General features: G+C 37.5%; 1 protein-coding gene across 2 annotated transcripts in view; it reads right to left on the bottom strand.

The window, feature by feature from the left end:
- DCAF1 (DDB1 and CUL4 associated factor 1) overlaps positions 1–21455 on the bottom strand; it is a 74562-nt gene that overhangs the window by 41153 nt on the left and 11954 nt on the right. For both annotated transcript variants that reach the window (XR_012489556.1, XM_074312257.1), the window contains exons 3-12: positions 19979–20055; positions 17725–17798; positions 15558–15671; positions 8383–8520; positions 6854–7366; positions 6440–6541; positions 3541–3699; positions 2038–2217; positions 1381–1590; positions 372–541 (exon numbers count right to left, since the gene is read on the bottom strand). Coding sequence is in view for 1 of the 2 variants with exons in the window: in XM_074312257.1 (XP_074168358.1) it covers positions 372–541; positions 1381–1590; positions 2038–2217; positions 3541–3699; positions 6440–6541; positions 6854–7366; positions 8383–8520; positions 15558–15671; positions 17725–17798; positions 19979–20055 (1737 nt within the window). In the remaining variant the exon portion in view is untranslated. The remainder of the gene's footprint in view (positions 1–371; positions 542–1380; positions 1591–2037; positions 2218–3540; positions 3700–6439; positions 6542–6853; positions 7367–8382; positions 8521–15557; positions 15672–17724; positions 17799–19978; positions 20056–21455) is intronic.

The raw sequence follows: 21455 nt of genomic DNA, 5'->3' as shown, positions 1-21455 counted from the left end.
GAAGGTGAGATAAACATTACATATCGTTGTCAAGCAGTAGAGAGACATTTAAAGTACCAAAGAACACTGGACTCCAGTATTAAGATAGGATTCAGCCCCACCTCTGCAGCTATAGCCATGTAAATTATGTAACTTCTCAGAGTACAGATGTTGCTCCCTGCCTATTGTGCAATATTTATGATCACCAAGACCATAGATATAAACAAACACTGTGTAAATTAAAAATACTATCATGTTTAATCTAGTTTCTCAAGTCCAAAATTTCAATTCAGTTCAACAAATGTTTGTTACGCATACACTATATGCAAACCAACATCAACTTCCACAAAAAGCAGAATCTAACTTCATTTGAAACCTCTTTCTGGTCCCACCTTGCATAATAGGTCTTCCAATTGCAGGCAATAGAAATAAGCTGCAACAAGAGTTGGACACAAGAAAGCTTGAGGAACACTTCAGCTGGTTCCCAATATAGCTGTGCTGGGCCATATTCTATCAAAAACTCCATCATTTCCACAATCTGTTCATGAGTATACGAACATGCCTATAAGGAGAGATACATATTATTACAAACTTTATCATCTGCCTGCTACCTTCTCCAGAACAGCTCAGTGGCCAACAGGTTTCACAAATAATAAAGGTAAGTAATAATAGCTTTTAAATTCCACAAAATTCTTGAGTCAATAGCCCACATGTGAAATACTGAATATGTATGTTTAAGCTTTCATTTATAACTGAACTCATATTTCGTCCAAAAAGGTAACAAAATGTTCAATTTGTTGGTGCATATATTTCACAGCTTAAGAAGAAAAAAATGCATCATGTAAAATAATTGGTTTCTTTTCAATTTGTGGTTTTTAAAACATTCAAGGGGTGGCCGGTTAGCTCAGTTGGTTAGAGCACGGTGCTAATAACACCAAGTGTTGCCAGTTCGATCCCCGCCTGGGCCACTGTGAGCTGTGCCCTCCTTAAAAACAAAAAACAAAAAACAAAAAAAAACATTCAGATACTAATCTTCATCTCAAAACACAGCAACCTCAAAAATAATAGAGAAGTGGAGTTAAGAGACACACCCTTTCAGAAAAGAAATTTCACACATTAAGTAAGACATCTGGTATTTTTCACAAAAGACAGCCTTTTTGTACACACTTCAGTTCATCTTTTAGTTCTAATAGCCCAGAGAAGTAGCAACTTACAACTGGGGACAAAATAAAACCTTCAAATCCTGTTACATCCATGCTCAGGTATTCTGACTCCAAACAGGGCAAGTATAATCCAACGAAGCACGTCCCACATAGACTCCACTGATCTGAATGTGAGTTTCAGGCCCACGATTGCTCCAGTGTGTTAACAACTTTCCCTTTTAAGTCAAGCTCCTCTCACCTTGTACGGGGGCTGAGGATGGACGAGAATGCCACCTTCGGTCCTCTGAAGTGACTGCTTTACTTGTTCCAATTTAATAGCCAGGTGAGCCTCAAAGTACTTGCGCAAGGCCATACAGGTATGCTTCCCAGTTTGGCGGCTAGCAAATATTTCATCATCACTCAGAAGTGCACCCTGATCTTCCAAATTTAGAATCTCCAACGTACTGATCTATTAAGAAAGCAAGAGAATGGGGAAAAGAGAGAGGAGAATAAACAGGAAGAGAAAAGCAAAAGAAGGAAAAAGATTTCAGTAAACTTTTATGTGCAACAAGATTGACAAACATCCAAGTCTATCTGTCTATACATGCTAAGAGTAGCAAAACATTAAAGACATACAGGCATAAAACCTTTTTTAGAAAGATTAAGATTCTCGACAGCAATCCTCCCTATGAGATTAATGTATTTGAGGTATGTCTATAACAGCAGAGTCCTCTAAATACCTAAGAGGAAGAGAAACTTGTGGCTGATGAGGCAGGGGGAGGGAGGGACTTCATCCACAAAAAATGACAGCAAAATTCCTCCAGTCAGAAGCTTCCTCTCCTCAATGCCGCTGAAGGGCAGCCAAGACAAGTAGGACCCCTATTCCTTGCAAAGAGAAGCCACTGAAGAACCTCACCAAGTTCACCAGACGACGAAGACCATCATAGCGGTCAAAGAGCTCCAGCACGGCCCGGAAGGAGAAGCAGATTGAGAAAAACATAGTAGCATGGCAGCATCCCGAGGCATGAGAACATTCCATTAACCACAGGGTGTAGTTCACCACATCAGACAGAACATTGTGGGGATGCATGCAAACCTGCAAAAAATAAAAGTAAGACAATTTTAAAATTTAGCAGTAAAGGAAACTTTGAAAGAAATGAAAAATTCAGCAGTGTCGAGACAGATACTTTTGCACAACACAATGATCACTCTTGGTCAAGTCAATCTGAGTTTAAAGCTAAATTAAAAACGAAGTTTTATAACAAAAGATTTCAAGCCTGAAAACAACCTACGTTTAGATTAATAATTTAAATTCAACCTATACTTACTGAGTACTAAATTTTGCAAATATTTACATCCATCCTTTAACACTCACAATGCCCTGTTAAATAGGTACTAGGATTCCCACTTAACAGACGAGCAAGAGGCTCAGAGAGGTGGAGGACTTCCCAGGGTGACAAAAGCAACTGAGCCTTCTGATACTGAGGTCTACAAGTTTAGTAGCCATTCACTCAATGATCCATTCACACACATTCTGATGTCTCCTGTGGGTCAGACAAGGAATTCTAAACCACTTCCCAGGTTTGCTTGGTACTTTTTCTCTTAGCCATAATTGCTTTTGTAGATACACGCGGAGTAGTTTACTGTTCTCAAAAGAGTATATATCCTCGCATAATGTTGATCTCAAGAGGGAAAATAATTAAAATAAAACATTACCTTATTAATACATATACAAAAATGAATAAAGCATTTACCAACTTCACTCTACCAAAAAAAGCCATACCAACCCAGAATATTAGAAAAATGTTCCAGGCATAGAAATGACAAGAGCTTCTTTAGGGGGTCTCTCAGGACCCATTACTCTTCAAAAGTACGATCTACTTACACTTTTTTAAAATCAGTAAATAAAAAGAACCAAACTGAAAAAACAGGAGATCCAGACTGGAACCGTTGGAGCCCTGAAAACAATTGGAATGATCTCCACCACAAACTACTTGTTAACAACAAAAACAAGAAAAAACTATTTGTTAACATACAAAAAGCATCATCTGTTGTTTTTATAATAAATTGACTAAAAAATGCAAAATGTAACTGCACTGAGGGACATCTGAAAAATGCCTGAAGACTAATCTTAACAATCCTTAGGCAACTTAGTTTTGCCTAAGATAAAAACTAAATAATGCTCCCAAACCCCAATCCGTCTTGCTTCCCCACCTCAGAGTCAGAAAAAAATTAACTATGACTAAACAATTTTACATTTTTGGGATGCTCTGTAAAGAGCAGACATTCAGGCTCCTCGCTTCTTTCATTAAAATTGAATCCAAAGTTCAGTTTTTCTCATCCCAAACTTGTTCTGTGAATGTGGAGAGCTGCCCCTCCACCCCACCCCACCCCATACACCTGAATGTACTGGACTTACTCTTTCCATGGCATCCTGGTTGTAGGACAGGTAATACAAGCACATGGATACACCAGTTGCAGCCATAGAAGGACGAGGAATTTCCAGTAATTTCTGTACTCCACCATGTGCTACAAATTCTGTGGCAAACTTGTTATGGAGCAGGAGAGATGCTAGGTGCTAAACAAAGACATGTTACCATAGGACATGTTCTAGATTTAGAACAAGCACGCGCTCAATTCACAAAATAGTAAATTAAGCTGCTAAATACAAGGAATCCTGTGAAACAGAAAACAACTCATTCACAACAGAAGTAAAACTCATATTGCTTAAGGGGAACAGATAAACAAAAAAACACTGTTAGATTCCATAACATTCCCTTCCAATACAAAAGGTTTCACAAAGGTGAAAAACAAGAAATGAAAAATCCTGCTGTAAGTAGTGACATAATACAACAACCATTTTATTATTACCCAGCTTCCCTAAAGGATTTTTGGTAACCTTCCCATTTAATCCTTTTAACATAATCAGCTCTATGCTCTAGCTTTGGCTCAGTCACTGTTTATTATCATCTAATAAAACCCCAAGTTTGCCTTCATTTAAACTGATCCTAAATATATCCCCAAAGAACAATCTTTAGCAAATAATCAGAACTAGTAAACTTTCAGAACTAATCAGAATGCACTTTAAATAGACTTTTAAAAGTTCAGTATCTTTTAAGTTTTGTTAACTTTCTATTCCATTCCCACTAGCCTGTCTGGGTGGACCCTATCTCCTGGGCAATTTTAAGGGCAGGAAGTGCAACGCAAGCAGCAGTGTGGAGGGGCGTTGGGAGAGCTAGAGCTCCCCCTCCTGTTTCTCATGCCAAGGAGTCTTCCGGGTGGTGACATAGGCACAAGGTAAACAAGACAACACAGATTTACAATTATATGCTTTGGTACCTGTGTGGATCTCACCAAGGTCAATGGCAAAAACAACAGATGCCGTACCCTCTTCAGAAATTGTCCCACCACCCAGACTCAGACTCATCTTTACAGTAACTCGAATCCCTTCCACCTTTACTCTATTTTTTGTCTGTTACACAAACCTCGACCACACTCCCATCCAGTTATTTTTCCAAGAAGCAGCTAAACCATGTATGGTTCCCCTCTAACACTTAGGCCACTGCGTATGGGTTTTCTCATGATGTCACTACCATAAAGTTGCAGTTCCACTGCTGGGATAGGTAGGTGGGGAAACAGAACGAGCAGGTTCAACCTTTACCAAGAACCTCAGTTCTATTCGGCTCAACACAGCCTATAACCTGGCTCCTCTCACTCATGCAGGCAAAGATTTCTCTCCTTACAGTCTATTTCCATACAAGGTCTAGTTCTTCAATTTACTAACTTCAACTGTCTATTCTACACAACTGAGTCTTCCTTTTGAACAGTATACTTTTTAGACTTCTATTTCGCTAAAATAAGGATCTCTTGGGGTTTTTCTGTTTATCCTTATTTCGTTTTAATTCCACATATGACTTTGCATGGAAACAGTTGAATAACAATACCTATTACAATTCCTCATACAAAAACCTATAGAAACAGCAACTGTCCAAATCCCTTCTTCCACTACCTCCTGTTCAGGACCAGATGCTGCATCTGAAAGCCAATTGGGCCACTGGAGACAACTGTGACCTCCAGCTTCAGCCCTTGGCTCCAAGTATAATCATGAGTTCACACAATCACACACACACACACACACACACACACACACACACACACACCTCACCCACAGGGATACACATTACTCCAAGATACGTCTGACCTCCTCCAAATTTAAAATTTCTGGGGTCTGAAAGGCAAATTTCTCCTTTCTATTTCATTCCAATATACTCTGGAACTGTGTTATCCAATGCAGTAGTCACTGGCTACACATGGCTAGATTAATATTCGTAAAAATTAAGGTAAAATTTCAGTGCCTCTGTGGCACTAGCTACATTTTAAGTGTTCACGTATGGCTACCACCCACTGTATTAAACAGTACAGACATAGAACATTTCTATTACCACAGTATAGCCCTGGAATATCAAGAATAAAGTTGTGATTTTAAAGACCCAGAGAGACAGAGAGCATTATCTCTTTTTCAAGGGTCTTTTTCTGGAAAACCACTATTTCTCAGACAACAGACCACTTCTTCCTCTGTGCCCCACAATTCTTCCACTTCTATAATACCTAAAAGAAATCATGTTTATATGCCCGTTTCTCTTAACCCATCCAAAAAGGACATTCTTGATTTATTTAATATCATACACATCACAAAATGATACTTTGTTCATTAGTAGCCTGTACGACAGCTCTACTGTTCCTCATTCAACTTCTCTCTCTCCATTCAGACTGCCTTAATCACCATGGACAGGTATGAATCTGGTGGGCTACACTAACCTGCCCTCCCGTATTCAGCCCAGGAAATCATTTACCTTTACTGAATTTGGGTCTGCGCTATTTCTTTACTTATTTTCTGGTTTATATTTTGTTCACCCTAGATAATCTATCTATCATCATTCAATACGTACATAGTTAAAAATTTAGAAAAAGTATTGTTGGCTGCCAGAGTGAATATCTAAAAGACAATATGACATAAGGTACTGTACACACAGTTTTCCATGTCTATTCAGCAACAATAACTGAGGCCACTCCTAGATCTAGATCCCATTTCTATTGTAACATTTAACCCTCTAGAACTAACCCCTGAATTTCTGTGGAGGAACTTGGTAAGTCTCATCTCTTCTATTGAAATGAGAATTTTTCATTTGTACCTATTTTGACACATCTGCAATAGAATGCCCTGAGCAAGGAAACCCAGAGATGCTATATACCAAAACACACAGGCATATCCACATCAATAAAATGTTCAGTGACCAAATAATTTTTAAGACCTTTACCTTGAGTGCCTCAAACGTAAGCAAGACATCATTAGTCTGTTTCAGGTCAATATAGAACATCATCAACTCCCGTGATCCAAGTTGCATGAATATAGGAAGTAACTGAAATAAACACCAAAAACAAGTCTTAATGCTTGACTTTATTTTCACCTACTCCCTACTCCATTATGAGGACAGAAGATTAAAGAAATGAGTTACCTCTTGCCCACCTCCTTTATGAAGAGAAACATATGAACACACTCTGATCAAACAGGCCTTATCAGAAGTGAGCTGCATACAAGTTTATCCGTTTGGGGCCAAGACATTTTGTATTTGAGTAAAAACGCATCAATGTATAAAACGCTACCATAAAACATCACAGAAATAAACACAGTCGTCCCAAAGTGTGAACAGTACTCTTCCCAATTAGCTTACCTCCTGGTATTCTCCTAGAGGGGTCAAATACTGGAGAATAAGTCGTTGCTCAATAGCAGGAGTCATAGGATAAAGGGTATAATTGGTGCCAATCACCCAGGGGGACATTTCTGACCAGCTGCTATTAGATAGCTCAACAAACATGCGATCTGGATCAGATGATGAGAAACCCAATTTTTGCTTGGCTTTCCTAAAGCTCTCTCTGTCAGCCTGTTTTGCTGACTTGTTCTTCCTCAATCCTCCTTCCTCAGGCTTGGTTGCTGAGTTCACTCTACTGCTGGTCTTGTGGCCCGAGTCAAGCTGGAAGGAGATGTCCATGTGCCCAGAGGCTTCCTCATGTTCGCCATCCATCACATCGACAGCCATGTCGCCATAGTCCATATCCACGGCTTCTTCATCCAGAGGCAGAAGGGCTTCCGACGAGAGCTTTCGTGGGCTGGGCCGCTTGCTTTCTTGCCGCAAACCCACTTCTTGAAGCTGTAGCTCCCGCAGTCTTCGAAGTACTATTGCTACCTATCAACACATAGGTATTAGAATAAAAGAGGTTGTCTCTACTGCATCTTAATTTAAATGATTCTTAATAAATAATTTTTATTTCCCTTCACGGAGAATTAGATACTCATGCAGTTATCCCAATGCCTGGTAATAGTAAAGATTTAATAAATACATATCTTGACTTGATTCCTATAGCTTGATGAAATAAGCAAGAGCTAAAAGCCTCATTTGTCATAAAATTTCCCAGAGAACCCAAACCAGGAGGTCTGCACATAAAACACAGCATTCACAACTGATCTCTCTGGGTCAAACTGGGTTGGACCATCACACTTAAAGAGCAGACATGGGATTATTCACAATTTTTTTAAAATGTCTTTGAAAATCAAACTTGATGGTTTCTCAAACTCGTATCTGTTATAAGCTATATTCTGTTAGACACTGTATCTACATTAATTACATCCACATAATTACATAATCTGTTTTTCAAGTTCATCATTTATTTTTTAACTTTCCCTTTTAAGTATTTATTTTGGGGCCCAACCTTAAAATGTGGTATTGTGCTTAGTTTTAAAAAGAGAGAGGGATTATGTCTGCAATATACTTTGAACTACATTAAAAAAAGAGTAATGGATGGATAGTAGGTTGGGTGGATGGATGGATATGTAATAAATATAGTGAAATGTTCACAATTTAAGTGATGTGTATACAGCTATTCACTGTAAAATTCTTTCAAACTTTCAATTTTATTTTTAAAATTTTTCATAATAGAAATATTGGGGAGGGAAAGGAAATAGTACTACTCTTTGTCTGATATAAACTATCGTGATCCTTGACAAGATAAAAACAGTTATTTTCAAGTTAAAAAAGTAAAATCAAAACTCTTATGAGAAGTAATTTTGAAATGTTGGAATTACAGCTGCACGCCAGTAACAAGGCAATAAATAAAAGCTACCTATTCAAGTTCAGGTAGCAGGAAGAAAACCTGTGAATACTCTCCCACCTTACACAAAAACTCACTTTAACATAGTGCTTACCAGCTGTGAATTTTCATCCCTGTAGTTGGCAGCAATGTCTTGATTTTCCATAGCGCCTCCCAACAATCCAGTAGAATATGTCCTCAACGGCTGATCAGCCTCTCGGGCCCATTTGAAAAGATTTTCAACAATTCCTTCCTAGAAAAGGAAATGAAATAATGCAATTCAGAAAAAAAAAACAAAAACCCATTTTCACAATTAAAGATATAAGCAAAGATTTCAGTCTTGTGAAAATAATTTTAATAAAATATTTCAATGTTGGTCATAAGATTTAAAAAATGCAAAGAAACTTAAGTGTGTGCTAGATGGTTTAAACAAAATTTGTGCATCTGTGAAACAGAAGCCTAGCCATTAAATCTCAAGCTAAAGATCAACAATTACATATGATAGTCCTACACCAGATGTTAAGACCCAAAAGGTTCCGTGACCAAGTGGAGAGCACTAAAATTCCTACATCCCTCTCTGAAGCTGACAACACACAAATTAACATCAATGCTCTGAGAAGTCCTCCATCAAAGAAGAATTCAACTCCATATATTCCAAACTTATTTTTATGTAGTTTTTTTTTTTTTTTTTTTTTTTTTTTTTATGAAACGTAATACAATAAACATGTATAGTCAAGCCAAGGAAAATAAAAATCACCTATGACCTACCACCAAGCTTAAGAAATAGAAACCTCCCATGAGTCCCTATCTATCCCAGCTGCCTCCCCCTTCCACAAAAGGTACCTATATTCCTAAGTTTTAACAATTTTCTTGTTAAACTTTTGTTAAATGTTATATGCATGGTACTGTATATATTTTTCTGCCACTTGGTTGTTTTACTCAACATTGTGCTTTTTACATTCATATGCATTGCTACATATGTAATTGTCACATTTACATAACATTCAACATAAGAAAGGCTTTACAAACTATTTAATCCTCATACCAACCATATATGATTAGGTGTATACTATATTTGCTGAAAAGGACACTGAGGCAAAATGAGGTTAAGTAACATCAAAAGTCACAAAACTGTTAAGTGGCAGAGCTGGGGTCTGATCCCAGGTAGTGTGCGTATCCATTGTACCGTATTTTGCTCCTGCTACCGTGTTTCCCCAAAGACAAGACCTAGCCGGACAATCAGCTCTAATGAGTCTTTTGGAGCAAAAATTATTTCATGCGTCTTTTGGGGGGAGCAAACAAATATTATATAAGACCCAGTCTTATTTTACTATAAGTCTTACAGTAATATTTGCTCTAGAAAACGCATCATAGCTGATTGTCAGGCGAGGTCTTATTTTCGGGGAAACACAGAATTTTGCTGCTTTAACTATACTTTTGTACAAGCACACCCTTGGGTACACTCCTAGGAACGGAATTGCTATGTCACAGGATATGTTCATGCTCCACTTTACCGAAGGCAGCCAAACTGTTTAATAAAGTGACTTAAACGCTTCATATTTCCACCGACAGTGAATAAAGTTCTCTTTTTCTACATCTTTGCCAACACATAGCCACTATCAGACATTTTATTTTTTGCAGTCTAGTGGGTATAAAAGTAGCATTTCATTTCATTTCAATGTCCTCATTTACTGATGAGGTTCTGCATTTTTCCATGCCACTTTACCATTCAGGCTTCCACTTCTCCTATATACTCACGCCTTTCACCAGTGTTTTATGATAAACACAGATTAATTTTTATGTAATCATTTTTAACAATATTTTCTCTTAAACTTTGTGCATTTTATAGCTTAAACTTTTCCCTAGGATCATGGAGTCATTCTCCCATTTATTTGCAAACATTTAAAACTTTTTAAAAAAAATTAACACTTTGAAAAATAATTGAGAAATTTTGTTTTAAAGTATTTATTGAGATGGAAATATATTCACCATCTTTTTTAAGTGTCTTTTATTGTTCCGTCTTTCTAAAACAGTGTAAGAAACTTAAAATGCTAATTCCAACAATCCCCCGATTTTTTTTGTTCTCCCTCTTGCCCTCCAAAATTGTTTATTTTGGTCAATGTTTCCAGGTTTACAGAAGTACCCTAAAGACATTTTCTACTATTATCTGGCCTCTATTGCTGAGGTGGTAAAGTTTGCTCTGTTTGATTATTCACAGGAATCTTTTTCACTCTGGTTGCTTTTAAGATATTCTCTTTGTCTTTGGTATTCTTCACTGGGCTTCCTGAATCTGAATAGTTACGTCTTTCATTTGTTTGTAAAATGCTATCTATTCTCTCTGAATATTGCCTTTCCCTTATCATTCTAGTCTCTCCTCCTGAAACTCCTTTTAGATACATTTTGAACTTTCTAATTCTAGCCTCCACTACTCAACTTCTTTCATACTTTTGATCTCTTATTTCTAGGAACTTCATTATTGGTTATCCTATCAGATTTTCCAGTTCACTAATTCTATCTTCAGCTGTGTCTAAACATCACTAACTCATCACTTAAGTTTTTAAATTCAGTAACTGTAATTTCTATTTCCAGTAGTTCTTTGGTTCATTTTCCAAATTGGCATCTTTTTTTGTCTCCCATAGTCTTGGAATTTTTTATTTTTTTTGAGTTCTGATTCCTTAGTTTACATTCAATAATTTTTAACCATTTTTAAATGTACAATTCAGTAGAATTAAGTACATTCACAGTATGTAATCATAGCATCTACTTCCAGAATATCTTCATTATCTAAAACAGAAACTCTGTATCCCCACTTTCAATAATGGATACAACTAAACAGAAGATCAATAAGGAAACAAAGGAGTTGAACAACACTATAAACCAATTAGACATAACAGACCTACAGAGAGCACTCACTCCAAGGAGCAGGATACACATTCTTCTCAAGTACACATGGAACATTTTCCCAGGATAGACCATTATGTAAGGCAACAAAACAAGTGTTAATAAATTTAAAAGACTAAACTCTTGCAAAGAATCTTCTCCAATTACAACAGAATGAAATGGGAACTCAACAACCCAAAGATAACTGGAAATTTTATATGTGGAAATTAAACAACACACTCAAAACAACAAATGGGACAAAGAAGAAACCACAAGGGAAATTAGAAAATATCTTGAGATGAATGAAAACAAAAACACAACATACTAACATTTATGTTATACAGCATAAGTAGTGCTAACCGGGAAAGTTATAGCTACAAACGCACACAATTTAAAAAAAAAATCTCAAATCAATAACCTAACTGTATACTTTAAGGAACTAGAAAAAGAGTAAATAAAAGCTAGCAGAGATAAAGAAATAATAAAGAGCAAAGTGAAGATAAATAAAATAGTTAATAGAAAAATAAAATTAATGAAACCAGAAGTGGTTTCCTTGACAAGACCCACAAAACTGACAAACCATTAACTAGACTGACCAAGAAAAAATATTCACATTACTAGAATCAAAAATAACACATGGGACATTAATACCAATTTTACAGAAATAAAAATAAGAGAATACTATGAACTGTACACCAAACTGAATGAACTTACAGCATTACTGATACCAAAGCCAGACAAAGACACGACAAAAAAACTTTACATCAATATCCCTCATGAACACTGATGCAAATATCCTCAATAAAATACTAACAAACTGAATTCAGCAGCACAGTAAGAGGATTACACAACCAAGTGAATTTATCCAGGAATGCAAGTATGGTTCAATATACAAAAATCAATCAATATAATAAAATACATTAATAGAATTAGTGTGAAATTAATTATTGTGAATAGAAAACCACATGATGATCTCAACTGATGCAAAAACAAAAAACAATTTTAAAAAAATCAACTCTCTTTTATTAAAAATCAAATTAGGAAAAGAAGGAAACTTCCTCAATGTATTAAAAGCCAGTTATGAAAAACCCACAGCTGACATCATACTAAATGGTGAAAAACTGACAGGTTTCCCCCTAATATCAAGAACAAAACAAAGATGTCTGTTTTCGCCACCTCTATTCAACATAGTACTGGAAGTTGTAGCCAGAACAACTAGGCAAGAAAAAAATTAAAGGCATCTAGGTTGGAAAGGAAGGAGTAAAATTATCTTTATTTGTAGAAGACATGATCTCATACACAGAAAACTCTATCAAGATTCTAAACAACAACAAAAAATTGAGCCAATGAAAGCATTCAGCAAAGTTGCAGGATACAAAATCAATATACAAAAATCAGTTGTGTTTCTATATACTTGTAATGAAAAATCCAAAGAAACATTCAATCATTTAAAAGGCGCTTTCTAACATCTTTCAGATAACTATTCTATTTGTTTAATTGTTGACTCATTCTGTAGGATTATTCTCTGGTGTATTTTGTAATTTTGCAAACTCACTTTTTGTGGAAATTGCTTTTTCTGTGAAAATGCCTTGTGGCCTGGCTTGTGAGAGTCCCACTTCCAGCCCCACCCCCAGCCCAGAGTAGGTTTACATTTGCTTTTGCCAGACACTCAAGGACTCAAGGTCCAGGACAATTTTTGTTGTTAATTTCTTGACTTTGTGGTTCCTAATCATACGGTAGAAACTTGATGTACACACCCAAGTAAGGACCATGCCCAGAGTTTCTCAGAGGAGACTTATCCACCCCGGCCCCTTGGAGTGGAGACAGAGACTGAGAAATCTGTCATCTCCCCATGGCAGGAAGCAGATCTTTTTCCTTCCCACTGTTTCAATTAAGGTCCTTTGGGAGTCCGTTTTATGCAGTAAAACTCCTCCTCCTAGTTCCAACTCCTCACCCATGGTATTATCTCCTGTCCTCAATTACGACTTTGGTTTTACAGTTCTTTCTTCATTTCTGGCACCTAGGGATTTCTCTTCCTAAGAGTTTTTATAGTTTCCCCAGAATTTGTATGTGTGTGCAACAGGAGAGTTTACAAGTTATTCCATTAATTTATAAGCTTTAATTCATATAACTAAATGTTTTCTGAAAAAGTAAACTATTGATTCAGACCAAAAAAACTGCATAGGATACTTCTGAAGGGTAAAATATCCTCATATAATCCAATATCTTACAATGTCAAAGAGGTTTGTAATCTGTCCTCTGAGCCATTGGATTCAAGGCAATGTTATTTCCAATTTTATACATGATTATCCTTAAATAATTCACTTCTCCCAACTTAGTAGAAATTAATGATTAAGAAACAGCTTCTTGCAGGAAGATTTATTATTCAAAATATCCCTCAGTGTTTCTGAAATCTAAAAGGTATTCACTTCATTCTAAATATACAACAACAAAACTAAAAGAACCAGAGATGATTTTCCTACAATGACAACCAGGAAACTTACAAAGCACAGTCAAATCATCTGTTATCTTCTATAAGTTTTGCATATACAAATACACTGTTATAAATACTTCATTTGTCATTCTGGTTTTCAAAAGAATTCACATTAAAATATTTTAGACAAGGTTATTATAGATTTTTTTTGGTCTCACACAGTAATAGCTAATTAGAGATTTTTAAATCTAGTCTGTATACTATACTTCAAATTATAGCATTAATTACAATGTTATTATCTATAATACTTTATGTGGCATAATTCTGTAATAAAATTTTCTTAAAGGTTAAATAAAAATCTATTTCCAGATATTTCATTTGGTTTAGACTTTCAGATTTCAGAAGATTAAAAAAAACTAGGTGGCACAGCCAACTCACATCGCAAATTCTTAATGCTAAGAAACAAAATAACTATATTACTTCTAAAAATAGAGCAACTAATTTTTGACAGTTGAAGTATACACACATAGTCACTATGAAATTATCATTTTCTGGTCTTTTTTCTTTTTTTAAAAAAAAGTTTTATTGGGGAAGGGGAACAGGACTTTATTGGGGAACAGTGTGTACTTCCAGGACTTTTTTACAAGTCAATTTGTTGTCCCTTCAATCTTAGTTGTGGAGGGTGCTGTTCAGCTTCAAGTTGTTGTCCTTTCAGTCTTAGTTGTGGAGGGCGCAGCTCAGCTCCAGGTCCAGTTGCCGGTTTCTAGTTGCAGGGGGCACAGCCCACCATCCCTTGCGGGAGTCGAACCGGCAACCTGTGGTTGAGAGGACGTGCTCCAACCAACTGAGCCATCCAGGAGCTCAGCGGCAGCTCAGCTCAAGGTGCCGTGTTCAATCTTAGTTGCAAGGGCCACTGCACACCATCCCTTGCGGGAGTCGAGGAATTGAACTGGCAACCTTGTGGTTGAGAGCCCACTGGCCCATGTGGGAATCGAACCGACAGCCTTCGGAGTTAGGAGCATGGAGCTCTAACCACCTGAGCCACCGGGCCGGCCTCATTTTCTGGTCTTGATAGCACTTATCCTTATTTGAAATTATCAGTTTGTGTCTGCCCTCTCAATACATATATATAAATGTAAGCTCCCATTTTGCTGACGAAATATTGCCAGCACCTAACATAAAACACAGCACAAAAAAGGTCTTCAAATATTAACTAAATGAATATTAAATACCACCAAGAAAAGGATGGGCTTTCTCAGAGTAGAAAGCCCTTCATCACTGGGGAAGACCACTCATCAAGAATAAGCGTTTGGATAAGATCATTAACTCATTCTTAAAACATACAGATCTTGGGGTGGCCCAGGTGGTTGGAGCTCTGTGCTCCTAATGCCAACGTCGCTGGTTGGATTCCCACATGGTCCAGTGAGCTGCGCCCTCTACAGGTAAGATTGTGAGCAACAGCTCTCCATGGAGCTGGGCTGTCATGAGCAACCGGAGGTTGCCGTGAGCTGCCATGAGCTGCTGTGGCTGCCGTGCATGAGCAGCCGGTGGCCAATATGAAGTGTGAGCGGCCGGCAGCCAACCTGCGAGTACCAGCAACAGATTGCCTCAGCCAGGGGTAGCACAAGGCTCAAAAATACCAGCATGTGTCCTACACAACTAGACTGAGAAACAACGGCTTGAACTGGAGTTGGGGGGTGGGGGTGGGAAGGAAGCAGAAGAAGGGGGAAGAAATAAAAAAACAAAATATATGGATCTTAAGATTCTAAAAATTACTACATAGCATTCAAGCAGCAAGTACTCATTAAAATAGTTACTTTTAAATATTTCTTACTGTCTTAATTTCTTCAATCTCTTTAACATATATTACTATCATAATAAGGAAAAAACTATAACAATTATTTTAACAAAGAGAAATCAAACAGATCGTCATTCAATTAAGACATAAAACGATGACTTTTCTTTTCAGTCAGTACCTTTTCTTGGAAAACAACAGCAGTTTCCAGCCCTGGCATGATGTCCAGTAGAAGTCTGCAAGCTGCAGTGTTCAAAGGGGGCTCTCGGCTTGTCATCACATATGCATTCACCAGCTGTAAAGGAAAGAAGGAATGCTTTGTGTCTGAAAGGCAACCCAGTCAAATTAATCAAGTCTAATAAATCCTTAATACATTCTCATCACTTGCCTAAGACGTATTAAAGAAGACTTACCTAACAATTACTAATTAAACTTTTAATTATAGTTATGATCCTGCTGAGCCGTGATGACATCATACATGATTTCTTCTGTAGCTTTATAGGCAAATCCCCCAAAATAACTCATCAACCATAGAAATTAAAGCTCAAAAGTTATTACAAAGAAATCACCTCCCATGCTCACATTTCTTTCAGAAAGATAAAGATAAGCTCCCCCCCTCAGATTCTCCTCAATGGTTATAAAAAACATTGAATTTTATGTATTTATATACTATATGAGATTCACTATAAATAAACGTATTAATACAACTTTCCTTTGGGCACTCATCAAATATTAATGAATCTCTACTAAGTGGCACTGTGTTCTGTGCTGGGTATACAACATTGAATAAGACACAGTCCCACTGTCAAAAGGTTCATAATCCAACAGAAGTGCAGTTGGGAAAACAAATATCCTGAGTACAGGATGCTACAGAAGCCTATAGGAGGCCACACAACCCCTGCAGAGGAATTGGAAAAGGCTTTAGAGGAAAGGATTCCAAGTCAGAACATAAAGGACAAATAGGAGTAGCCTAAGGAGGAGTGGAAAAGAGAGGAGGGCCAAAGGGCAAGAACTGAGAATTGAGAATCAAAGGCCAGAGACAGACAGGGTATACATACAAAACTGAAAAATTTTGTACGTATACCCGACAGAAAATCACTAGTGGATTTGAAGCAACAGGGTGCTGTGACAACTTTCTGCATTTTAGAAAGAACTCTGGGATATAAAGTGAGGAATGGGTTGGAGGAGGACAAGACGAGAAGAGAAACCAGTTAAGAGGCTACTGAAGTAATCCAGTGAGAAACAGTAGTGGCTAAACTAAGGTCTAGCAACAAGGGCAGAAAGAAGCAGAGGGATTTGTGAAGGTTAAGGGGGAGGGAACGATAAGACCTGTAAGTTCCTTGAATTAGAGTTTTAAGGAATAAAGGATAACTTCTAGCTAACTAGACAAGGACACCATTACTAAGGTAGAAAACAAGAGAAACAGATTGTAGAGCCAACAATCAGATACATGGAATTCAGGTGCCCGTGGGGAATATCCAGGTGGTGATGTCTAGAAAGCAGCTGGAAGTGATCTGAAGCTGAGAAGATACACTGGTGAAAAAGGAAGAAACTGGGGAGTGAATACAATACAGATAGTAATAATAGCTAATAATTACTGAGCCTTCATGCACCAGGTTCTGCGCTAAGCACTTTTCATGCTTAATTTCATTCACGGATTACAAAAACACTCTAAGGTAAGAACTATCATCCCTATTTTATAGATTAGGAAAATAAAGCTTAAGTCAACTAAAGATCGCATGAATAATAGAGCTATAGTTAAACTCAAAACATGGACACACACACCCAAAGCCCATGTTTTCAAGCTTCTGTCATTCTGCCTCCAAAAACGGCCGCAATATATTTGTAAAATGACTACGATTAGGAGCTGCAAGTGTGTATATATATATATATGTGTGTGTGTATTTATTTCCTCCTCTCATTTACTCCTCAAAAGCCCTGAGTTAGATAAGAAGCCTTTCCCTCCTCATACCCTATGCACACACCCCAGTCAGTGCAGAATCACGCCGCACACATCACGCTTATTTTCTACTGAGGAACCCAAGAGGACTGCTATATTCCAAAACTCAAAATCATCTTGCCCAAGGATGAGCATAGATGCCTTGGGAGCCCTCACCAATATTCAACTGAAAAAAGTACACACCTTGAGAAAACATCTTGGACTTTGGTAAAAAAGAAGTCCATGATTATTCTTATTTCATTCAACCAATACCAAATTAAAAAAGAAAAATCTACCCACTCGATTCCCAACTTTGTCAAGACCTCAGGAGAAAGCAAACTATCTACAAAAACAAACAGTAAGGTACAGCATCTACTGATAATCCAGAGAAAGTAAGAAGCAAACCTACTGCATTCATGAAATCATCATTCTTGAAGAGTATTCTCAGCAAGTGGCCCAGCATACACTCTGGATCAGCTCGACCTACCAAAAGAGGGAGGAACAAACAACGGAATGAGTCAGTCATCCCAGCCAGGCAACTCAGACCTCTGCAAACGCACCCAGGTTGTTTTAAGTACTGTTAAAATGTAGCAAAAATAAACAGAAACAAAGAAAAGATTACTTTGATTAACTGGATTTCTTAAGAAACATTCTTTAAAATTAAAAATGACAATACAAAAAATTGTGACACTGCTCTCTAATCTTCCCATCTCCCAGCATACTGTCTACAAAGCAACGCCAAATCAAATAAATCAGCACTAGACCCAGGTCAGACCTGTTACATTGTCTACAAAAAAGTCATCAAGGAGCCTAAGAGAGAGAAAACCCGACTTGCCAGCCACAGAAAGCTACGAAGCACAACTTCTTTTGATGGGTAGCTTGAAAAAGAGAGGCTCCAAGTCCAATCTCCCTTCAGCTACAAAGGCAACAGCAGCAGAGATATGTCCTCAAACCTGTAATGACACCCCAGGCTTGGAGCGGCTTTGCAGGGCGGGGGGGGGGGGGGGGGGGGGAATCCCACTAAGCAATCTCCAACTCTAAACGTAGAGTGACTTTGGCCATCTTCATTTTCCAGTTACTGGGGAAAGAAAGGAGACCAGGGACCTAGGCTCTACCCAACACAAAGCCAAAAGGTTAAAAAAGAAAATTAGTTAGTTGTTGGGAGAATTATTGGTTTGTTTTTAAAACAGATACCATCTATTTCATTTAGTTTTCCTTTTAAACATTAGAGTAGCAAATTTAGTCAAAGGATGTAATTTAGGATGAAGATGTAGGCTGCTGATACGAAGTTTTTACCAAGCGTAATTAGTTTCCCAAAGTAACTCACAAAAAGAAAAGTCAGAGAGTACAGTATCATAAAAACAAATGAAGACCTCAGATTACCAACAGAAATTTCTATGTTTATAAATGATGAAACCAAGACCCTTATTTTTATTAATAGAAATTACACCTAATCACGAATATTGCTTAACATAAGAGGTAGGGAGGAAAAATTGTTGCTAAATTTCTACTGAAAAAGGCCTATCTTTCTGTCTCTTCCTCTACCTCACTAGCAACTTCATCCTTTGTAAGGCAGTATATCACTAAGCATGATCATCTCTTTTAACTCTTTTCCTAATGCCATGCATTAAGTAATTCTTATTTCACATTCACTTTTGTATTCTACTTCTCTATGCTCCGACTGACTTACTGAAGATGTGGGTTAAACAGGAGAAGAGTCCTCTGAATTCAGTCACAAGTGGGGATGTCTAGGACCACAGTAGCAGGAAACAGCACAGAAACTGCACACTCAATCTGAAATGCCTAACTTACCTACATTTGAGAACAAATGTCTAAAAAATAGAAAGAAACCCTGGAATATCCAGGTAGATATACAATGTCCTTATTTTTACAAACTCCCACTCATTCTCACTATCTCCCCACATCCAAAATCTCAAACTCTTTTTCCACAAAGGATTGACTGCTTCTGGCTTTGGAGAGCGAGTTTACATGCAATGTGGCATTAAGCTTTGCCCACTAGTAATCTACCTTAGAACATAAAATGGCAAAGTCTCAAGTCCCATATAGTTCTGTATTACAGCAAATTCCATGCCAAAGCAGGCTGGGTTGTCCAGACTCTAATTAAATTATCCCAAAGTGAAACCAAATTTACGTAAGGGGGCATACTTTAGTTGTCAAGACACTAAAGCAGACATCAAGAAGTCTGTTCATTATTTAAGGTTCCAGGTATCAACTTCATAACTAAAAGCAAGGCACTAAATGCATTCTCAACTACATTTTCCCATCAGTAAAAGAACAGTTGTCATTTTTAAAAAGATGAAAGCACAAAAGATAACACCTGTGGTTTAAAAGTTAGAAAGAGAGAACATTTTTTCTCTTTTTAAGTCTTTGCAATCATACCAAATGAGTCAATAAGGTATATCCATATAATTTAGTTTGTTTAAGTTAGTTATGTTCTACTAGATCTGTAAATATTACAAATATTTCAATTTTTCCAGGAATTTATTTTTCCTCACTGCCCCCACCACCTTGAGCAATATTTTAACAAATAATAGGTCTTAAAACCCAGCATGAAAAATGCTATTTCAAGTGAAAAATATTTCTACTCAGTTTCTTTTGTAAGAAAATTAGAGACAGGCTTCTTAAGAGAACACAGGTCTCACCAGGATGCCGATCATCAAATGGGTCTGGGTCCCCTTTACGATATTCTTCAGTTTCTTTTTCAATCAATTCAGACATCCTAGCACAAAAGAAAGACAGGGTCAACTCTATACAAGCATATAAAAAAGTGTACAGCCACCTAAAGTATCAACTCAATAGTCAAGGTGCAAAATAAAGGCGCAAAGTTAGAAAAAGGGTACTTTCCTGATGAAAACAGAGATCTAAACAACCATCTCATACAATTTCCACTCCCAAACTTACTCTTCTCCCCTCAGAAACACTACCATCCCTCTGAAGCCAAACCTACCATAGGTCATTCTGAAACTCTTCCTTTCTCCTCATCCCCCACAGTAATTCCCATTAGCTCTACCTACTAAACATCTCCTGACTCCAATCATTTCTCTCCATCTTGACCGTTCCTGTCCTTGTCCAGACCACCATCAAAATCAACTGCCTGGACAACTTACAACAACAGCCTTTTGCGCTGATCTCCTTGCTTCTTGCTTCCATGCTTCACCTGATAATTCATTCTCCATCTTCCAATGATTTACCACAATAACTTGAATTAAACCCAAGTACTACTGTGGCTTCCAACGATCTGGATGCTGTCTGCATGTCTGACCACTTCTACTTCCCCACCCTTTTCCTTAAGCTTCAGTCATTAAGCTTCTCTGCTCTTCAAAGAGGCCAAGTTCATAACTGCTTCAGGGCCTTTCCATATGCAGTTACCTCAGCCGGTAACACACTTCCGCCCCCACTAAGCTCTCACTACGAATTTGTATTGCCTAGTCCAAAATTTCATATAAATGGAATCCCATATACTCTTTTTATACCGGCTATTTTCACTCAGCATGTTTCGAGTCACCCATGTTGTTTCATGTTGTCTATAGTTCCTTTTTATTCACGCATTCTTTTTGAAACGAGAAAAATCACTTTTTGAGTACCCAAAGCAAGACTGATAATTTAATCTGTTATAATGACAATCAAATACAAGACAATCACTCTTCCCAATATCTGGTATGCTATCCTAACTCAAACTCTCCTATATGCTTTATTTCCACAAAACCGTACTTCCTAGTCTTAAGGGTAAGCTCCCTGCAAAAATTCTTACCTACTGTATGTTTTCCCCCCATCAAGCCTTAAAAGTATTTCTACTTTTTCTACCTTTCCCTCTAACCTCTGAAAGTGCTCTTTACCACAAAGGGCAATCACACAAAATATATTTAAAATTACATATTATAAGATCTACTAGCATCTTCAGTTGAAACTAAGCAATATAGCACCACAGAAATTAAAAACATGGATTCTGGAGCCAGATGGCCAGGGTTCAAATCTTCCACTGTATGTGACTTTGGTCAAGTTACTTAACCTCTTTGTGCCTCATCTGCAAAATGATGGTGACAGTCCCTACCTCACTGAGTTTCCTTGAGGTTTAAGTTAATACCATGTGCCCCCAAAAGTAAGACCTAGCCGGACCAT

Source organism: Rhinolophus sinicus, linkage group LG10 (assembly GCF_036562045.2).
Source record: "Rhinolophus sinicus isolate RSC01 linkage group LG10, ASM3656204v1, whole genome shotgun sequence".
NCBI lineage: Eukaryota > Metazoa > Chordata > Mammalia > Chiroptera > Rhinolophidae > Rhinolophus > Rhinolophus sinicus.
Note: the sequence above shows the minus strand (reverse complement) of the source record. Positions and strands in the feature narration are given on the sequence as shown.